The sequence below is a fragment of the Dendrobium catenatum genome, unplaced genomic scaffold, assembly GCF_001605985.2.
Source record: "Dendrobium catenatum unplaced genomic scaffold, ASM160598v2 fragScaff_scaffold_1117, whole genome shotgun sequence".
In the NCBI taxonomy this organism is placed as follows: Eukaryota; Viridiplantae; Streptophyta; class Magnoliopsida; order Asparagales; family Orchidaceae; genus Dendrobium; species Dendrobium catenatum.
Genome location: NW_021319579.1, coordinates 3,346,408 through 3,364,028, shown reverse-complemented (window position 1 = coordinate 3,364,028; position 17,621 = coordinate 3,346,408). Strand labels below are relative to the sequence as shown.

The 17,621-nt window shown below is 35.4% G+C and overlaps 1 protein-coding gene across 2 annotated transcripts in view; it reads left to right on the top strand.

Moving 5' to 3' along the window:
• LOC110103225 (UDP-N-acetylmuramoylalanine--D-glutamate ligase) overlaps positions 1 to 17,621 on the top strand; it is a 36,354-nt gene that overhangs the window by 8,372 nt on the left and 10,361 nt on the right. For both annotated transcript variants that reach the window (XM_020831836.2, XM_028698662.1), the window contains 2 exons: positions 9,636 to 9,698; positions 9,791 to 9,917. In XM_020831836.2, the coding sequence (XP_020687495.1) occupies positions 9,636 to 9,698; positions 9,791 to 9,917 (190 nt within the window). The remainder of the gene's footprint in view (positions 1 to 9,635; positions 9,699 to 9,790; positions 9,918 to 17,621) is intronic.

The window sequence follows — 17,621 nt, the reverse complement described above, 5'->3', positions numbered from 1 at the left end:
TTAAAATAACAAACACAAAAAATAAATAATCCCAATAATTGTCTGTCTGCCGCTTGATTCATTTAGGGGTTGCATCCGTAATATCTAATTTTCCCTATCTAGCACTTGTGCTAGCCCCTCTTGATTTGATGGCTCTTAAATGAAAGCTAGAGAAGCATAATTTAGAAGTAAAGTGCCTACCACCATACATCTGGATTTCACTCACAGGCTTATTAGCCAACTACTCTTCGTAGGATTTACTGTTGAGAATATTACTAGACATCAACGGGATCAGATTGGTCTGATTGGATTGACTCTACGAAAATATTGACCTAACCTATCTAAGGTTTATAACTTGATTTACCTTTGTCTGCCAAAATTAGTATAGGTTACTTGTTTGAACAAAAGGATTGAACAATAATGATGATATGATGGTTTCTTGAAAGGAACTAGTCCCATGTATTCTTAAAGGTTGATTATACTACCTGCTGTAAGAAGAAGGCCACATTTACATTTATTTGGATTTAGTCTCCAATGTTTTCCCTTAAATAATGTTCTTTTTTCTGGAGATGGAAGCATTCTTCAAAGCACATCTTTCAGTTGCATTCTAAATCCATACAAAGCTTGTATTTTTTTTTTTTTTTGCAATTGCGTTATGTGACAATCCAAGCGCCAGATGACTCCTCAGTCCTTTGATAAATAAACCCAAACAGTTGAATTCTATTTCTGATTTTTTCTGTTCATTCCATCTCAATCCTGGTGACTTAAGATCAAACAATTTTTTTATTTGTAGAGGTTTGATTCCACAAAATTTTACTTAGGCATCTGGAAAATCCTGCAATAAGAATGATTGTCGATATGTCATCGAAAATTATCTTGATTGGACATGAATGTTACTGCATATTTGAATTGGAAACTTTTCAAAATTAAACTTAAGACCATCCGAACTCCAATTTCAGCGAACTTATTGTCGAACTCAACGACTAGATGAGGCAAACCCAATGATACAAAAAATGGTTCAATCACCTAGATAGAGCACTTGAATTGTAATTGGAAACATCATAACATCAATCGGATTTTCAAACTATCTCCAAATCTTATATGCTTCTAGGTTAATCTAGTGTCTCAACGAGATGAATAATATCGCTTAATTCTGACAAAATTAAGGCACCCACATGTTGAATAAATGCTTTATGATCAATGAAATGAATACAGGTTGTCTGATGGATTGTTTTGGACTTTATTCATTTTTAAATCTATAAGTAGACCCCCACTCTTTACATTAGGAGGGGGAGGGGTGGTTAGTGTTGATATTATCTATCTCATGACCTATTCTAATGATTTTGATGATAACAAACATATGCTTGGATACTCTAATTTGTGTGTTAAGTATTTTAGGTGTAATGGTCTGATAAATGTACATGATAATTACTTATATGGGATGTACATTGCTCAACTCAAGTTTAATCAAAATTTGAGCTGAAAGAACTCAATATGGGCAAAGATGGATAGCTTGAAGGTTTTTATATTAATGTAGGAGTATCTTAGAGATCCATTGATTACTTGCATGGTTTGATTTGCTGACAATTTAAATATCTATTAAAATGATTTGCATGTTATTAATTAAGGATAACAAGCTTGACTTTGAAATCTATAAGATTCCTTTGTTAAATATATTTATATGCTTCATAGATTAGGTAAATTTTATCAAATATGAAAATATACTTAATTAAGAAAAAAAAAAGTTTATATGGTAAAATTTTTATTATGTATTCATTTTGAATTGAACTTATTTCATATAAATTTACTAATATATAATTAATTTTATCTAAATTATATCAATATTGCTATGTGAATATTTATTATATTTTTAAATACATTAAAATATGCATAAGTTTTTTTTTTCTATAAATGATATTATTTTGATAGAAAAATAATATAATTTTTATTTCATTAGATTCTTTGAATTTTGTAGATAAAAATTGGTAGATTACATGATCCACTTTGGAGCTAAATTCAATTTATAATAATTTTTAAACATTATTCAATTTTTATATTATATGCTAGATAGACAAGTTTGCCTTATTTTGAATGTATATGAAGACTTTTTGACTTTTTCATGCGACTAGCCATTTGAAACTTATATTTATTTAATACAAATGATTTTTTATCAAATATTATATTATTAATTGATAAAATAATGTTAGATTATTCGTTTTATTCAAAAATGGTTTTGCTTACCCTTTCCCTTTAAATATCCCTCTTTTTCTTATTGTGAGGGCTGTTCAAAATATAAAACTTCAACATTTTCTCCATTCCTTTTTCTTTCTTTACATGCTAAATCTTGAGAGAAGAAACTTTGATCTTCATTCTAAGAATACTTTACATTTGCAAAATCAAATTCTTGGTTTGAAAGCTTCAACGTACTAAATCGTGTAACATCTCTTAGAGTTTTTTGGATTTATTTTCTTTCTCTAAATATTTACTTGTTTTCTTTTAGTTTTCTCTACATATTTTTCTTGGAAATAGTTATTATTTGGTGAAATATTATGTGAGAATGCTATATTAAGTTTTTTTATGTTAAATCTCTTAAATACATAAAGATAACAATCAAGTATTTTTATTTTCTTTTATTTGACATAGATTTTCATTTCAATTCTAATTCATTTTTAAAAGTTTTATGCGATTTGAGGAGTTTATGTTTTAATCAGTAAGAAAAATATTATTCATACTTATATCATATATAAATCTATCTAAAAGTTAGCAAATTTATATTTCATTTGTAAGTTGTGAGCTGATTGAAATTAAAATTTGGTGGGGACAAGAAATATAGGGAGCCTATACCCCTTGCCCGCACGAATGATTGATCCTTAACCGACGACCCACTAAATCACGAAAGATGCGACTAAGATGAGGAAGAACAAACTCTTACATTTCAAATTAAACTAAAAAGAAGAAATTTTAAAAAATATTACAAACGACGACGGATTACAACTTTTGACTCGAAATCAAAGACACCTTAAAGTTGCTTTACTTAGAGACGAAAGATACAGATGGAGTGACACTTGCGGAGAGACGAAAGAGATTAGAAGCCGAGACGAAATGTTGGAAAGAGCTTGCAAAATTTCCGGAGGGGGTGAGAAAGAAGACGGACAAAGCTCGCAAGCTTTTCCAATAACCCTCAGGTTAGATTCCAAAAATCACATAACATTCACTTTTTTAAAACATAACAAACCTCTCATATTTATAGGTATGAAAGGGGGAATACAAAAGGACACTAACAATGAATTAACATAGGAATTCTAAACATCACAAACATTAAAACCCAAATGTTTTTCACGGAAAAACAGCCCAAGCCCAGGAACCGAAGGAGCCACCACGGGAACCAAGGAGGCCGCACGGAACCAAGACGCCAAAGCCACGGGAAAACTCCCAGGCTCAGAAAACCAGCAGCCGGCCGGAAATCCAAGGGGCAAAGGTACAAAAAATAATAGCCCATGGTGGAAGCCAAGGAGCCACACATGGGAAACAAACAACTTCTTGGGATTCCAAAAGCCCTTTTGGACACCCAAGAGACAACTTAAATGAAGATATTATAAACTATAATAAAAAGTACATTAAATAAAAGATAAATATGAACTAAAACTTAGCTAATAATGAGCTAATCCTTAATTCAATAAATGAACTAAAAATCAACTCATAAATGAGCTAAATTCAAGCTCAAATTGATTGAGCTTGTAAGCTCAAGGGAAGTCAAATCCAACTTATTTTGGGTTTGAGTTGACCCCCCTTTGCCTACATCAGACTCCCCTTCTTGAGAACTCACTCCCGATGAGTTAGCTTTGGGTTCTCTTGAGGAGGTGCATACTGATCATCCAGCTCTTTGATTTTCTCACCAAATTTCTTCAAAATTTCTTCCAGTTCATTCTCGAATTGCCTTTGTAGAAATCTCTTCCACTTCTCGAATTTTTGATCACATAGGAGCATGTGATACTGAAGCTTGTATAGACGGTCTTGAAGCGGATCAGTAGAATCGCCTTCTGTAGGAATCCATCTGTCCAACGGGAGTGGGACGTCAGGATTATGTGAATTGATTTCCTCGTTATATGAATCCATATTTTTGTTGTTTTCCATTTCTTAAACTGACTAAAAAAAAAAGACTGGAAAAACTTAACCTAAACTTAGACTCACAATTAGACTCACGACAATCTAAAATAAAACTATTGACAAGACTCATAAGAATCACAACTTGACTTGACTTGACAAACTGACTCACAAACCTAGGACTTCCTAACTTGCTCTGATACCAAATTGGTGGGGGCAAGAAATATAGGGAGCCTATACCCCTCGCTCACACGAATGATTGATCCTTAACCGACGACCCACTAAATCACGAAAGATGCGACTAAGATGAGGAAGAACAAACTCTTACATTTCAAATTAAACTAAAAAAAAAAAATTAAAAAACATTACAAACGACGATGGATTACAACTTTTGACTCGAAATCAAAGACACCCTAAAGGTGCTTTACTTAGAGACGTAAGATATAGATGGAGTGTCACTTGATGAGAGACGAAAGAGATTAGAAGCCGAGACGAAATGTTGGAAAGAGCTCGCAAGATTTCCGGAGGGGATGAGAAAGAAGACGGACAAAGCTCGCAAGCTTTTCCAATAACCCGCAGGTTAGATTCCAAAAATCACATAACATTCACTTTTTTAAAACATAACAAACCCCTCATATTTATAGGTATGAAAGGGGGATACAAAAGGACACTAACAATGAATTAACATAGGAATTCTAAACATCACAAACATTAAAACCCAAATGCTTTTCACGGAAAAACAGCCCAAGCCCAGGAACCGAAGGAGCCACCACGGGAACCAAGGAGGCCGCACGGAACCAAGACGCCAAAGCCACGGGAAAATTCCCAGGCTCGGAAAACCAACAGCCGACCGGAAATCCAAGGGGCAAAGGCACAAAAAATAATAGCCCATGGTGGAAGCCAAGGAGCTACATATGGGAAACAAACAACTTCTTGGGATTCCAAAGCCCTTTTGGAAACCCAAGAGATAACTTAAATGAAGATATTAAAAATTATAATAAAAAGTACATTAAATAAAAGATAACTATGAACTAAAACTTAGCTAATAATGAGCTAATCCTTAGTTCAATAAATGAACTAAAAATCAGCTCATAAATGAGCTAAATTCAAGCTCGAATTGATTGAGCTTGTAAGCTCAAGGGAAGTCAAATCCAACTTATTTTGGGTTTGAGTTGACCCCCCCTTTGCCTACATCAAAATTATAAGACCACCTCAAATATTTTGATCATTTTATTGCAAGATAATTTAAGCTTATATTATTTACATTAAATTATATATATATTTTTTAATCTAAGCCATTTGAGATAATGAAGTTTGAATTATAATAAGATTGGGTTGTACTCGTCCGTGTATAAGACTGCTTAGGATGTTCTAAACAATTTCTTTGATTTAAAGAAGTGAGATTTGCAAAACAAATTTGGGATTAGTGAATTCTAGACCAAGAGTTGGCTAGTGTGGATGTTGTCCAGATTGGAATTTAGGCCAAGCGACGTAAAAATATCGTGTTTGTTATTTTCTTTTCTTGCATCAATTTTTCTTTATCATTTTCTTAAAAAAATTGTGTGGTTATTTAATTCCTTGCCAAATAGCATCAAATTTATTTTAATTATTTTCTTTTAATAAAAAAGTTTTAAAACCCAATTCACCTCTCCCCTCTCTTTGGGTGTTATATTCATCCAACAATTAAAGTTTGGAGGGCTTGAGATTTAAGGCAGTTTAGAGGTTCTAAGAATTTTGGAGGTTTACTCAAGCACCATCACTTGACCGTTACCACTCAATGTCGCTATCAGGCCATCGCTTGACCACCCTGTCAAATGATAACCATACTACTATCATCGAAATATCGTCCGACTGCCATTGTCACATCATTTTTCTTTGTTGCCCGACTACGGTCCAAAATTGCCTGCTACGATCCATTTATCCACTATTGCCCTTCTATAGTCCTCCAACCATCTTCACCTCACTATGGTCCTCCTTCATCCTCTAACCAACATCACCCGACTACCATCCTTCCAACCACCATGACCCAACTATCCTTTGATCTTTGTCACTTGATTATGATCCTCCAACCTTTGTTGGATGACTATAATTTTTCACCCATAGTCGCCCCTCTACGGTCCTCTATCCTCCATCTAGACTACGGTCCTTTGGCTTCCTTATTCTAGCTATGGTCATTTGATCTCCATCACTCAACTATGATCCTCCATCATTCGTCGCTCGACTATGGTCATTCAACTACTGTGGTCATACTATGGTTATTTGACCTTCGCCACACTCTAGCCACCATTGCTCAAATACAATCCTCCAACCACCACTGCCAGATTATAATCCTTCAGACCATTGTTGTCCAACTATAGTCCTTCTGACCACCGTCGCCCAACTACAGTTCTTCTGATCATCGTCGCCTTACTATAGTTTTTTCGACCACTGTCACCCAACTATAGTCCTCCATTCTTCTTCGTTCTACTATGATCCTCTTTTCTCTGTCGCTCCACTAAGGTCCTCCATCTTTTGTCGCCCAACTAGGTCATTCCGACTACAGTTGCTCGACTATGGTTCTTCCGACCACCATTATCCGACAACGGTCCTCTAACCACTGTCACCCAAATACGATCCTCCTACCACCAGCACTCAAATACGATCCTCCAATCTACAATCTTTTGACCATTGTTGTTGGCTACACTATTTCCTATTGACTTCATCTCTTAAAGAAAGTTCCTTTGCTATAGGTTTCTTCCAACTTCAACCATATAATATGTTTTTTATATTATATCAATGTCTTCCCTTGACAAAGAGCATTATTTCTAATCGATGACAAACACTAGTGGAATCACTTTAATTGAGCTAGGCCCCATGGTTTTTTTCCTTTCTTGGGTTTTTCGTATAAAAATTTTGGTGTCTTTTATAATTTTTGCACGCCTCTCTTCTCTATGCTGTGTTGAATTTTTGTGCAAATCTAAAACATTAAGCTTTTTATTTCTTTGTTGTCGCAATTGTTCTGACACACAATAATTATGATAACTGAACTTTTAACTATTTGCTACACTTCTAATCCTTTGATTTTCACAAATAAAAGAGAGGAACAAAATCCCAATAAATGTTCATGAGCTCAATCTGACAACAGTTGCGATTTATTGTAGCTCAGATAGTACTCATGATCGGAGGGAGCTCTGATTTTGGTTGTTTGAGCTGATATGTTGATTGGCATCCAATAAAGAGATGAAGGCACAAAATTTGCATTATAGGATAAGAGGTGAGTTAATGTCGTCTGATTGAGGTTTGCGGCTACTGTAGTGCTGCACTAAATGAACAAAATTTGAACAAATTATGTGTGAAGAAAGTTGAGGGTGAGGGGACTCACAAGAGTAAACTTGAGGCTCCATAAACTAGGTTTTGAACTATTTAATTATTCTAAGTATGGGTAACTATTTCACATCAAGTATTTATCCCATTACGTGGGGTCGGCTACATGAATTCTTTTTCTCCATTGTGTCATGTTAAGTATTAAATTCTCATTTAAATCCAATAAATAAAAGATAATTTCTAATATTTTCTAACAAAGTCTTTTTAGGTCAACTTCTTACTTTCCTAACATAAGCCAAATCTTATACATCTACTCTCCTAACCAGGTCATCGGAAGGCTAATGTTTTATGTGACCAAACTATCTAAGGAGACTCTCTCTAATCTTATCTGTCACTGGAGTTACTCCAACCTATCATACATATACTCGTTTTGCATTGCCTCTAAGAGTAAAGCCACTTATCCAACTGAGCTTCCTCATCTTTGCAAGACTTAACTTAATTTTATGCTTCTCTTTTAATGACCAACATTTTGCGCTATAAAGCATTACAGTTCTCACCACCATATTAGAGAATTTTCTCTTAAGTTTGAGCGTTGCTTTTCTATCACATTACCTGCCCGATGCATTCCTCTACTTTAACCATCCAACTTGAATTCTACTAATAATATCCCCATCTATTTCACCATCACTCCGGACAATAGTCATGAGATATCTAAAATGCGTATTCTTATTAATGACTTGATCACTTAAATTCACAATCCCCCAACTAGATGTATTACTACCAAAATTACACTCAATGTATTCGGTTTTAGATTTATTCGAACAAAAACTTTTAGACTCTAAGGTTGACCTCCATATTTCAAGTTTACCTTCAACTCCCTCTCTAGTCTTATCAACAAGAAGAATATCATCTGCAAAAAGTATAATCCATGGTACATCCTCTTGTAAATGTCTAGTAAGAACATCTATGACTAATGCAAAAAGATATGGGATTAAAGCTGATCCTTGATATAATCCAACTAAATAGGAAAATATTTGGTCCAACCACCTTGTGTTTGAACACAAGTACCAACTCTTGCATATATATCTTTAATGACTTTAGTATAAACATTATTAACCCCTTTCTTTTCTAAAACTCTCCAAAGCACTTCTCTTGCAACTTTATCATAAGCTTTCTCTAGATCAATAAATATGTGGGCTCCGAAAATTCGGCCCCGGCCTCCACTCGCTTTTCTTATTCGGCGAGGGAGTTTTAACGAACTAAGTTCCGGGGTAAATTTTGGAAGGCAGATGGGTTTGTAAATAAGACACTACCCAGAGGTTTTATACGGCGGGTTAACAAAATATCATATGTAGATCCTCCTTATTCTCTCTATACTTCTCCATCAAACCTCTCAATAAACTTATACCTTCTATAGTAGACCTACCCGACATGAATCCAAATTGATTTTGAGAAATATTAGTATCACGTCGTAACCTATGTTCAATTACTCTCTCCTAAAGTTTTAAAGTATAAAATATTAACTTAATTCCTCTAAAATTTCACACTCTTGGACATCATCTTTATTCTTAAAAATAGGAATCAACACACTACTCCACTCATCTGACATCTTTTTAGTCTTCATAATAAGATTAAAAAGTTTCGTAAGTTAATAAATTCCTTCATCTCCTAAGCATTAGAACTTGAGATTTGATTTGAGTTGATTCAGTTTTGATTCATCAAATTTGAATTGGGATGGGTGAAATAGCTGAGGTTTAAGCTGGCAAAAAATAGTTGGCATAAGGCTAATGATGATGATGAACTTATTGAGGTGTTGATCCCTTTAGATTCTTGATTTGTTGTTGAGTTCGGTAGGATGCAAACTGTTGACAGTCAACTAAATTTTAGGTTAGAGAAAGTGACTACGCTAGGGTTATCGGCTGTACTGAGTTAATTGGCTAAGTTGTTCTCTTAGACTATTTACCCAAGGTCTATTTATGAAAAAGTTGGGACTTGGTAGAAATTTCAAGTGAGGCTTACATAATTGATATATTGATGCTGCTTCTATCAATGTATGTAATAGCATTGCAAAATAATTTGCATATAAGCTGCGGGTGGGGAGAGTTTGTTCCTTTGTAAAATTTGATTACTGGTGTTTTCAAGTATAACATTTACTTTTGCTCACAATTACATATCATCAAAAGCTACACAACAAGGTATTACAGAGATTTTTGTTTGAGCTAAATCTTGGAATTACCGATATTTAACAGGCTGCTGTGGTAGAGGTTAGCAGCTATCAGATGGAAATACCAAGCAAGTACTTTTCTCCTTCTGTAAGTGATCTAGAAGGCCTTGTTGTACTGTTTCATTGATTCAAACCTTAAATGTTCAGTTATTATTCACTAATTCTGTTAGGTTTTTAAAGGTTGCAGTGATTCTAAACCTAACGCCTGATCATCTCGATAGGCACAAGACTATGCAAAATTATGCTGATATAAAATGCAATCTATTTTCCCATATGAAGGATGACAAGCTTGCACTTCTCCCAATTGGTATGACCATGCTAATTTTATAATTTGAGAAATCTTGTTTACCAAAAAAATCTGGGCACGTTTACTCGGAAAAATGTTTTGGTTTTATTTTGTCACTTGTTTAACCATTGATTCAAATATACTAATTTATTTCACAACCCCCAATCGAGTTGTGATATGTAACACTTGTAGGAAACAAGAATCTCCCATGCTGAAATTTAATTTTAGCACTTTGCAATAACCAAGATTGAGAAAACTTGGATGAATAAAACCAGAGAATAACTTTTTGATTGATAATAATAGAAGAAAAGCTACAAATATAATGGATCCTCAATTGGAGTGGAGGATTCAGCTCTCCCAGTCTCTAGACGCCTCTAGAGCCCAAACAAAACCTAAGAGAGATCTCAAATTTCTGCCAAATTCTAGATGTTCTAACTCTAGAAAAACAAACTATTTAATCATTTAATGCATACAATCCAAAAGAAAATCTCTAAACAACCCCTACTTTTAAAGTGTCCTCCTAAAATATTCCTAAATCTTTCCTAATCGTCTTTGTTGGCCCCTTCGGTTCGAGCGGCACAATCGGGAAGCTGGCTCTATTCCACCTCGCGTAGAAGCGGGCCGGTCCAGTGTGGATAGGCTGGGTTCGAATGACCGGTCTAACAATATATCCCTCCCAAAGATCCACCTTGTCCTCAAGGTGGAAGGATGACACCCTCCATAATTTCCTCGTCATCACAAATGGTAAGAACCTGAAGAGTTCGGTCCTTACATCTGTGCTCTGATGTATACCTTTCCTCACATCTGAAACAAAGCCTCTTCACCCTCTTCTCCTATAACTCCATTTCTGTGAATTTTTTGAAGTTGTCCCTAGGTGTCCCTCTATCAGTCTTCTCTTTCAGGGTCTCCCGAAGAGTACCCGGTGTCGGCTCTTTGGGTGCCAGAAAGGTGGTGGTCCTCCTGTTCGGACCTCATGAGCTGCTGCCTCTCGTCTCTCTCTCCAGGTGCCTTTGATCCTCTACCAATTGTGCTATCTCCATAGCCTTTCCCAAGTCACGATGCCTCATTACTCTAACTGTTGCCCGGATCTCTGGTATCAATTCCTTCATGAAGTTTCCCTCTAGCACTATCCCAGAAATGCGATCCAATTGGCTAGCAGTGTACTCGAATCTCTCATGGTACTCCATCACTGAACCATCCTGTGTTAAGGCGAAGAATTGCTAGTAGAAGTCTTCTCACTTGTTGGTTCGAAAACGTTATACCAAGCAATCCTTGAACTCCCTCCAACTCTGTATGGGTCGTCACATGTCTCTCCATCAGTACCAAGGCAAAGCCTTCCATTCCAAACATAGGCCCGTTGCCATCAATCTCTCATCCTCTGTCAACCCATTGACGACGAAATATCTTTCTACCTTGTAGATCCACCCGTACGCATCATCCCTCTCAAAGATTAGCATCTTCAGTTTCCTCACCCTCGGATCGCCTTTGTTCCCGCTGTTCCCTCCATAATTTACCATTCCCCAAGGGGGTGGTTCCCCCAAATGTCACAATCATCCTTTCTATGCTCATACCCAAAGTTGTCATCAAAATTTCACCTTGCCTTTCAAATTCAGCATCCCTGGGATCATAATAAACTCCTCTCCTTTCAAATTTAGCCCTCTTCGGTCATAATTACCCATTTCCCTTTCAAAATCTGCCCCTTTCCTCTTATATTTAGCACCTGTTCGTTTTTGCCCTACCTCCTCACGCCTCTCCCCATACCCTATACCCGACTCTTCCCTAGGAATAGGCTCTAGGGGAGGTATTTTATCTTCTCCGTTTCGAATCTACACCTACTGATCTTCTCTTTGCCTTATTGGATTACAGTTTTCCCCGCTTCCTTGGTTGTTCGAGGCTTCCCTCACCTTTGACGACGCCGTTTTTGGTTGTCCCTCGAGCAACTTCTTAAACATCTCACACAAAATGAAAAAATTCCGATCCATTTTTTCGTGGATGGCTGAAATTTGACTTTTGACATCTGAAAGTTGAGTGTGGAGATATGAAGTTTCAAATTTCAATTGTCCGATCTCCTATTTGAACATTTCTACCTCTACCTTTCTTCCTGTCATGGGAACATGGATTTAGGCTCCAATAGCAAAGAGCACCAACTTTGACACGAATTCTAACTTCCAAATAGCAAAACAACAAGATCAAATACGAAATGCAGCAAAAATCAGCGACGAAGACTTCTCTTTCAGCCTCGAAAATTGCTCTGATACCAATTTGATAGGCAACTCTTGTAGGAAACAAGAATCTCCCTTGTTATAATTTAATTTCAGCACTTTGCAATAACCAAGATTGAGAAAACTTGGATGAATAAAACCATAGAAGAACTTTTTGATTGATAAAAATTATAGAAGAAAAGCAACATGATACAATGAATCCTCATTTGGAGAGGAAGAGAGGAGGATCCGGCTCTCCTAATCTCTAGACGCTCCTAGAGGCCAAACAATACCTAGGAGAGATCTCAAATTTCTGCCAAATTCCAGAGGCCTTAACTTTAGATGTGAGCACATTGAAGGTTGCAAATACATTAAAAACATGCGAATGCATACTACAAATGCTTTGAAGTATGGGCAAGTGTATTGGATGAGCGCACCGAAGTGTGCATACAAACAACAACAATATCAAGTCTTTATCCCACTATGTGGGGTTGCTACATGAATCCTTTTTCTCCATTGTGCCCGTTAAAAGTTAAATTCACATTTAAATCTGATAAAGAAATGTCATTTCTAATATTTTCTAACCAAGTCTTTTTAGGTCTACCTCTACCTTTCTTGACATAAATCACATCTAATGCATCTATTTTCTGACCGTGTCATCAGAAGGCTATCATTTTATGTGACCAATCATCTAAGACGACTCTCTCTAATCTTATCTTCCATTGGAGCTACTCCAACCTTTTCACGTATATGCTCATTTCGTATCCTATCTCTAAGAGTAAATCCACTCATCCACCTGAGCATCCTCATCTCTGCAACACTTAACATTATGCTTCTCTTTTAATGGTCAACATTCTGCACCATAAAGCACTGAAGTGTCGTAAATACATTAAAAATATGTGAATATGCAAATGTACTGAAGTGTGGGCAAATTCATCATGTGAGCGCACCGAAAGACATGCCAATACATAATGCATCATGTAAATACATTGAAATTGTCACAACCCAACCTGATCAGGATAGGTCCTATTATGTTGAGCTGTGACAGGCAAACCCCAAGATCTAGTTTTTAAATTATTTCAAATTTTCTACCGATATTCATTGAAATAAATGATAAACTACAGAGCTACTAAAAAATCTAAATACTGAAAAACTCATCCATAAAGTTTCTTTCATTCATCAAAATAAATATATGCACTATAGTACATGGCTATAGGCAATAGCTACAGAACTGAAAATTAAACTAACTATGATTGTACAAAAGTCAAAATAATAAAATACCTATGAACTCAGATCTGATCCTGAACAGCTAGTCCACAACCTCTTTTCCGTTCCCAGATCCTAAAAACTTGCAGTAAAATCACAGTGAGCTACAACAGCTCAGCAAGCCATACAAATCAATCTAAATTTTCAAATATTCTTTTATTAAATATTTTACTGAATAATTACTGAATAATTAAAAGCAGTTAATTACAGTTTAAATAAATCACTGAACTGAGAATCACAAAATTGAAACTTTGTAATAAATGCATAACAGCTATTCTATGATTCAAATAACCAAATAGCAATATAGAATAAATGAATAAATTGAAATTCATATCACAGAGTAGTTCATATCACATATCCTGGACCCAAACAAAATCTCAAAAGATTCTGACCCCTTATGACCCCCTTATTATTCGTGCTTATAGCACCAAAACATATCAGATATCCCTGTCTCAGACAAAATTTCAAAGAATTGTCCCCTTATAACTCCTAGAAATGCCCTGATACAAACAGAATCTCAAAGGATTCTGTCCCCTTATGGCTCACAACAGATATAATTTAATCACATATACACATATATCATCGCATTATAACAATTAAAGAGTAACCGTGCATATATCAAAATGTCACAGTATTGTATAACGGTAGACAACAGAAAATCTAACTAGGCAAAAATGCATATTTTTAAAAAATTATCAAATTACCAGAGATTGTGTAAAACAACATTTTAAGACTTTTATTGTATTATAACACTATTTTTCAACATCCCGATAGTTTTCTATTCACTAAAAACCCCGCAAATTTCAAAACCCCCGCTGAAAAATTTCTAGAAAATATTCAAAATGTGCATAATCGTAATCTCTACAACATACAAAAAGTTACGCAGTGAAAGGTTTATCGGTGCAAAGTTATCCCCATTTTTCGCTAACAGTTACAAAATTTTAAACGAAATATTCGCCAAAACTTTCACTTTTTTTAAAATTGAGATGTGCATAATATTAATATACCTTACCTCGAGAGGAATAACTTTAAAATGCTCAATGATGGATGTGTTGAAGGTAAATCTTAACATGAGGTGGTTAATTCTCAAATTCAAATCATTATGCTATAAATATAAATATTTTCAAGTTAACTTCAATATCAACATGATGATGGGCATGCTGAAAGAAAATATCAAAGGAGATTCTTCATCAAATTGCCATATGAACTCATATCATACTTGATCCTCTACCAAAAAGTGGGTATAGTTTGATAATGTTCAAATAGCAGAATGAAAATTGTCAAACTCTCCTATATGGTGGCCAGGTTGAAAGTAAAATTCAATTGAAGATTTAATTCTAAAAATTATAATTTTATATTATAAACACAAATATTTTCAAATAGCTTCAATATCACCTTGATGATGATCATTTTGACAGAAAATCTCAACCGAAGGAGATTACATGAAAATGCCCCCAAATTTTAAAGTTAATCATTGAATGCCTAAATTTTAATCAAATTTTAAAAAATAAATATTTATCATAATTCAAAAATATTTTGAGTGAAATCTATCTCCTAAAATTTAAAGCAAAATTTATCCACCATCTGTAACTTTTTGTTCGGTGTGATAAATTTAATAATAACTTCAACTAATAAAAAACCAATATTCTGTAAATAATCTCATTAAGATTTATTTTCAAATTATCTTATGCAAGTAGGGGCTTAAGATGTGTCATCTAATTGGTGATTTTATTGCAAAATGACATAACATGTAAACAATTATGAACAAAGCCCTTTTCTTGATGGTTTTATTACAAGTGGACACCATTAAATTATGGTCACAGTCAAAGTTGGTATATTTTTTAATGGCTAAAATTATTGAGTAATGAATTATATGATATATTTGATATCGTACAATCCCCATGTTAGTTAAGCCTGCATTGAATTTATCTCTTTAGAAAAACATTCACCTCGGGTCTACAAGATACCCTTGAACTAAGCAACCTATGAATATTGACTATGATCCCTTGATCATGCTGGGTCCACTATCTGCTTTGACTAAGTAGATTAGGGACCATGACAACTTTGGATGTATTGCTCGTGATCATTCCCCCTACCATCCGCCTTAAGTGCAAGGTGGTAAATTTTAAAATCTCGAATATTAAATTAGCTGCTATTGTATGTTAGGCACTTGGCGCCTATCTAACGATTAATTTTAATTGAAAGCGCTCTTTTATTATCAGGAAGGATAATTAGTCATAGAGTCTTATGCCAAACCTTAACTTAGATCTTAAAAGTCCTCATGAAATGAGGGAGAAATCTTTGGGTAGCGTCCTTTCTTAAATCCAATTTGCCTTTTAGAAAATTTGACCTGGAACATATCCATTAAAACTATCCTGAAATGCGAAGGAGCCAAGGCACAAATTTTCAGAGCTTACAAATTCTTTATGACTCCGCTAGGAAATGTTTATATTTCCATTTTTTGTTAGTTGTATATAAGCTATAGTAACAGTAAAAACATAATTAGTCAAATTTTAAAAATCAGTTTTAAAATAAAGTCCTAATCGAACTCATCTTACTTCTTTAAGCAAGGTTCTAAAATCTTGCAATCATATAAATCATTATTTATGTTATTTTATTCTGTTAAGTCTCTATATTTTAAATGATTGGGGTGATACTTCAAACATTTGATTACTAATCTCCGTATTTCATTTGTGTTGTATAGATTTCTAGAACACCTCTTTCACTGTTTAGCTGGGACGTGAGCCGACATCCACTTGGCCAATATTGCTATCAACATCGGAAACTTTGGGATCACCATCCGTTTTGGTGTTCTACAGATTCCTGTACTTCCTATCAAGCTACCTCCTTTCCTATTCACGACATGTCTATCCAAAGGCCTTTCAGGGAGCCTTGTTCTGCTGAAACTATTGCACAATGTGCACCCCTGTCAGTGCAACAAGTGTAACATCTTGCTAAAGCTGCTACTACTACTTAAGAGATCCTTCGGAAGGTGATCTCAGTTTCTGTAAGGTTGTCTTAGTTAAGACCCTGACAATGAAAAGGGTTGCCGACTTGCCGCTGAGAAGAAAATTTCGCTGGTGCTTTCAAACACTAGGATCAGCCTTAAGCCCATATCTTTTTGCTTTAGTCATGGATGTTCTCACTAGACATTTGCAAGAGGATGTACCTTGGTGTATGCTTTTTGCTGATGATATTCTTCTTATTGATAAGACTAGAGAGGGAGTTGAAAGTAAACTTGAATTATGGAGGTCAACATTAGAGACTAAAGGTTTTCGCTTGATTAGATCTAAAACGGAATATATGGAGTGTAATTTTAGTAGTAATAGACCTAGTGAGGGGATTGTGACTTTGGACGATCAAGTCATTAATAAGAGTACACGTTTTAGATATCTTGGATCTATTGTTCAGAGTGATGGTGAAATTGATGGAGATATTATCAGCAGAATTCAAGTTGGATGGTTGAAGTTGAGGAATGCATCAGGCTTGTTGTGTGATAGAAAAGTACCCCTCAAACTTAAGGGAAAATTCTATAAGATGGTAGTGAGGCCTGCAATGCTTTATGGTGCTGAATGTTGGCCATTAAAAGAGAAGCATAATACTAAGTTAAGTGAGGCAGAGATGAGGATGCTCAGGTGGATGAGTGGCTTTACCCTTAGAGATAGGATATGAAATGAGCATATACGTGAAAAGGTTGGAGTACTATGTGATAGGAAACACTTGGATTTCCAAGTGTTTCTCACCAAAATCAGTAAAATTTCAGCAGTAAACTGCTGTCCACAGCAGCCAACAGCAGCCAAACAGCAGGAAACAGGGAAAACGTAGAGAAAAAAACACAAGTAGAAGCTTGTATTTCACTAGAAAATCAAGGAAAACAGCAAAGATACAATTGATCCTCAATTCGAGAGGAGGATCGATCTCTCCCAAATCTCTAGACACCGCTAGAGCCCAAAGAAATCCTAAATCTACGAGATCTCAAATTTTTGCCAAATTCAAGATGCTCAAAACCTAGGAAAATCTACTATTTAATGCATACAATTCAAAAGGAATTTCCTAAACAATCCCTACAATCAATTTCCCTCCTAAAATCCATTCAAAAACCTTCCAAAAACCGTCCCGCAAAGCGTGCGTCACGCGCGGCTTCCGCTCAGGCGGAAGCTTTCTCCGCCTGTTTTCGCGATTCTGGCCCGTGAACCGGTCCAGGCTGGTCCAGTGGACCGGTCTAACAATACTCCCCTCCCAAAGATCCACCTTGTCC